The 4,773-nt window shown below is 40.5% G+C and overlaps 1 protein-coding gene across 1 annotated transcript; it reads right to left on the bottom strand.

Annotated features, from left to right (window-relative positions):
• Positions 1-516: 516 nt before the first annotated feature.
• On the bottom strand, positions 517-1,287 carry BHLHA9 (basic helix-loop-helix family member a9). The gene has a single exon (XM_068266014.1). The coding sequence runs from the start codon at positions 1,285-1,287 to the stop codon at positions 517-519; it is 771 nt and encodes a 256-aa protein (XP_068122115.1).
• Between the last annotated feature and the right edge of the window lie 3,486 nt (positions 1,288-4,773).

Below are 4,773 nucleotides of genomic sequence, written 5' to 3'. Positions count from 1 at the left end.
GATGTTATAGGTTAGTGCATATCATTATAGCTCCTTCTTTCCTCTTAATGAATCAAATATGGTTAATATTTTTACAGAGCACAGTTTATATGGTCTATTAGTTTTAGCTGGTGGGAAAAAAAGTAAAAAAAGAGAATTCTTCTTGAACCACTTGAGAATCTAAGTTATTCACTTTATACGTTTCATTAAACATCATTGTCCTTCCTTCCCCTAAGTTTGGCTACACTTAGGAGGAAAGTGATATAGAAAGTGATGAATAGTTTTGAGCGTTTGCTGTATCATTAGCAGAAGTCTAAACACATAAACGCTTTTATGGTTTAAATATTAATAGAATATTATCACATACTGCGGCATTCTTACCCCTGAGTTTAAGTAGTTCACAAAATGTTTTCCTTACAATAATAATAATTAAAAAAAATGCAGAGTTGTTGCTAAGTGGTCAGTTTCACTTTGCAGATTTTGGACTGTGAAACTTTAAAGACACACAGTGAGTCCCGGGAAGAAAATGGAGAGGTGTCAGTGCATCGGGAGAGAGTGTTGGAATCCTGACCCTTGAAAGCATCCAAGCTGCCAAGAGAATGAGGTAGGGGGAGGCTCTGTGAGATTGTCCATGTAGTTCTGATAGTAGGTGCCTCTGACACCGATACTGTAGCTCCCATGGCCATAGTAAGGGAAGCCAGGCATGGAACTATCATGTGATGGGCTTCCATAGGGGCACTGCAAATATGGGGTATCAGGCGACTGTGTAGTACGTCTGGTGTAGTAAGGAGATGGACACTGTTGAAGTGGAGTAGGCTCCTCATAGTTGGCATTTGAAGCAACAGTTTGTTGAATTTGTGGAGGCATCATATAAGCCTGCTGGCTGCCATCTTTTATCTCTGCCTGTCTGCACCCATCATGCTGAAGGCGGCACTCTGTGTGGCTACAGCTCCATTTTGCTGGAGGACTGGAATGCAAGAACATGGACAGGGTAGATATCCTGTTGATGGCTCTCTTCAAGGTTGCTATTTTGGACAACCTCTTGCCTCTCAGGTCATGCTTAAGAGCCAGGCGCAGAGCATTGAAAGCCTGGTTGTAATCCAGGATCCTTTTCCGTTCTCTTACATTGGCTGCTATTCGCCTGGCCTTTGACCTCACTGGCCTGGTCCTCTTCTTAGGCTTGGCGTCCTCTATTTCACTCTCACTGGCTCTCCTCTGGGATTCTTCTGCAGACTGGATAGATCTTTCATCTGACCCATCGTCTATGTCTTGCTCATACTCTGAGCAGTCTGACTCAATGAGGCTCATCGCAGCTACAGTCACGCCTCAGTCACAGCCTGAAGATTGGATTGAGTTGAATGTCTCTTCCTGCTTGACTTTTAAAGATTTCATTTTATGTTCTGTCTGTCCACTCCCTCTCAAAGTCACTCCCTGAAAGGGCAGGCTACTGCTTAAACAAAACTTACCATCATTTTTTTATTATACCTCATAAGGACTCAAACAGGTACCTAGTGTCTTCTTTTTATGACCTGCCTGCAGGTAGACGGGCCTTAGTTTGATAGCTTTGTCAAGAAAGATCATAGAAAACATGCAAACGCCTGTAGTATGCACTCTAACATACTGATCTGCCAAATTATACAGCAGCACACGCATTTTCTCCCCTTACAACAAATTACAGGTCTTCCCTCTTAATCTGTCCTGGCCGATCACCTTCAAACTTGTACTGCCAGAGGGTGCAAAACACGCAGCATAGAATGTAATACAGTTCTCACCTCAGTAATATACCTGGTCTAAATCACAGCAGAATAGGCTCCTTGACACAATAGTCAATAATAAATGAGTATGTATTATAATAGCATAGACTCTAAAGAAATGTTAGGGGACTATTTGCAATGGTACAAACAGACCATTTGACAATTTTATTTTGGAAAAGAAAGAAAAAAAAATATTTTGTGTGCCACATAAATAAAAGTGCCAGTAGAGTCTAAAATAGTTTTTTCGTGTGTTATTTCTTAATCCTTTCCAGAACGATGTAGGTGAAATCTTTATCCTGTTTGTGCCTGTCAGTCTCTGACAGGATGTAGATTTCACTTGTTTCCATTGCGCGCTCCTGCAATGATCACTGGTTTTGATGCTTTGTCATCGCTGCCTGCTTGGCTGTCTAATGACAGCTGAGCACCATCCACCAATTAGGAATTTATTTCATTGACTCCTGACCCTGTGATCACTGTGAACCAATCACAGTGATCGCTGCACAAATTCTGAAAAAAAAAGGTTCTAGACCTTGAGCCAATCACAGTGATCACCGCACAAATTTAGAAGAAAAAGTTATTAAAGTAAAACTTAAGTGAAAATAACTGATGAAATAAACAATTGTATCTATCTTCCTACTCCTAAAAAAGAATTTCGGATATCCCACAGTTTTATGTTATGTTTAAAAACTTTAAAAAGAAGATTTTTTGGGGGGGTTTGTCATAGCTTAATGAAACAGTCTGTCCTCTGTCTCAGAGTGCTAAAATAGATGAACTATTGACCTTTTTTTATCTATCTCCCAGAAGCCCAATTCTCTGCCAGGAAAGTATTTTACGGCTGTAATTCCTTCACAGTTAGGGATGCTATAGTCTGGGTTTTCCGACTGGAGAAAAAAACTGTCAGTAGCATAGCTGAATATTAACTCTTTCATGCATAGAAAGAAGAAAAGCAACACAGGATATTTTTTTGTGTGCTTGGCACCTTACATATACGTCACTCTCACATTGGCCCATATGCAATTCACTTTTTCTCCTGAGTTTTCTCCTAGGAGAGAATTATTTGTCTTCTTTTTAAAATAACTTTTCAGCACTTTGCAATTGAACAAGTACCAAAAAGTAGATGAAAATGTACTTTCAAAATTATTTTGAGTCTTTTCTTGCTTTCTGGTGGTTTAAAAGTCATTTTCTTGCCAAATATAAAAAAAAAACACTTAGGAGAAATCTCAGGTGAAAAATTGAATTGCATATGGGCATTATGTCACATGACACTTAAGGGTGCCCTATTTATAAGGGAGGGAAACATCTATTTGCCAGAAAAGGGGACATTTTTTTGATAGTGGTGGACTCCATTTTGAAGAAAGGTAAGGCCCCGTTCACACTGCACGCGTTTCCAGCCACGTTTTGGAAACGCGTGCAGGTGGCCGACACGCACGACATCAGACATTGCATAGAGTGCAATGTCTGATGTTCACACTGCATGCGTTCCAGACCTGTGCGGTCCGGGAACGCATGCTGCACGCATTTTTTGTAAAAACGCATGGCTGTCTTATTCACTTTTCAGTGATGGGATCAGCCACGCAACGCACACAAACGCGGATGGCGTGCGTTCGTACGCGTTGGGGTCCGCACGCGATAACTGAGAACTCCAGTTATCATTCTACTGCTCAGGGCCCTTTCACACCTGAGGACTTTTTCGGCGTTTTAACGCCACAGCCGAAGTTGGCGTTTTCCAAGGTAAAATGAAAGTCCATAGACTTTCATTTTACCTTTCACATCTAACTCGGCGTTTTGGAGCGTTGTGTTTCAACGCTCCCAGGAGCTTTTTCAGGGCTGTTTACAGCCGAATTTGGCTGATGGCGTTTCAATGATAGTCAATGGAAAACGCCAACTTCAGCGTTTTCAAAGCGTTTTCAAAGCGTTTTACAGCTGACTTGTTCACTTATTTTTATAGAAGAAAAAAAAAAGGACGTTTTCATATGAGCTGTAGAACGCTTTGAAAACACCTTGAAAACGCTTTGAAAACGCTATGTATTGGCGTTAAGCAAAAGGCTGAGTTTCAGCCTTTTCTACCGCAGCCTCTAGTGTGAAAGAGCCCTCATGGTCGGGATTTGGCCCGACAAGCCATCTTTTATCTGCCACTGAAGTACTGGAAGAGTGGGACATGCAGCTCTACAATTAGTTACGAGGCCTGACAGACTGATATGCACTGTATCATCCATGGTCTCCGTGTTTTCCCACCAACATGTGTACAAGAAGATTAGGGCTTGGATAAGGAGGCCTTTTTGGTAAGTCTGATGAGTGGTGACTTCTTGCAGACATCACTACAGTAAACACCAATACATGGAGGAAATTGCCTAATTGTTATTTGTGGGATACTCTGCAAAACTGTTATTTGGGCAGCCCTAAATTTGATATGGGGGTACTCCGTATTGTTTTGGTGTAGGGTACTATAAATTATTGCTAGATGGGGAGCACTTTACTTAAACATTATTTGGGGTGCACGCAGTATAAATATTTTAGGGGGCAGATTACTAAAAGAGCACTTTTAACGATTCACAGCTGAACATCCAAAACTATTTAGGATAACTTTTTATGTTAATAATCCTAGTTTCAGTATCAAAACCGGTTCTCAACACTATATATTGCTGTATATTGGTATGTAGTGTTCACCCCTCCAGTGATGTTAAAGGATACCTGAAGTGACATGATGAGATAGACATGGGTATGTACAGTGCCTAGCACACAAATAACTATGCTGTCTTCCTTTTTTTCTATCTCTGCCTAAAAGAGTTAAACATCAGGTATGTACGTGACAGTTCCTGTCTGAGGGGTCTACAGTGTGACCCTCACTGATAAGAAATTACAACTATAAAACCCTTTCCTAGCAGAAAAAGGCTTCTGAGAGCAGGAATGAGATAAAAAGGGTCAACAGTTCATACATTTTAGCTCTGGCATACTTTAATGAATGTGTAATTGAGCAAAAACAATAAAACTGTAAAAACTTAAAAAGTATATCTAAATATAAAATAAAACTATGGAATAT

This window comes from Hyperolius riggenbachi, chromosome 2 (genome assembly GCF_040937935.1).
Source record: "Hyperolius riggenbachi isolate aHypRig1 chromosome 2, aHypRig1.pri, whole genome shotgun sequence".
Classification (NCBI taxonomy): domain Eukaryota; kingdom Metazoa; phylum Chordata; class Amphibia; order Anura; family Hyperoliidae; genus Hyperolius; species Hyperolius riggenbachi.
This window is presented reverse-complemented; position numbering and strand designations above follow the sequence as displayed.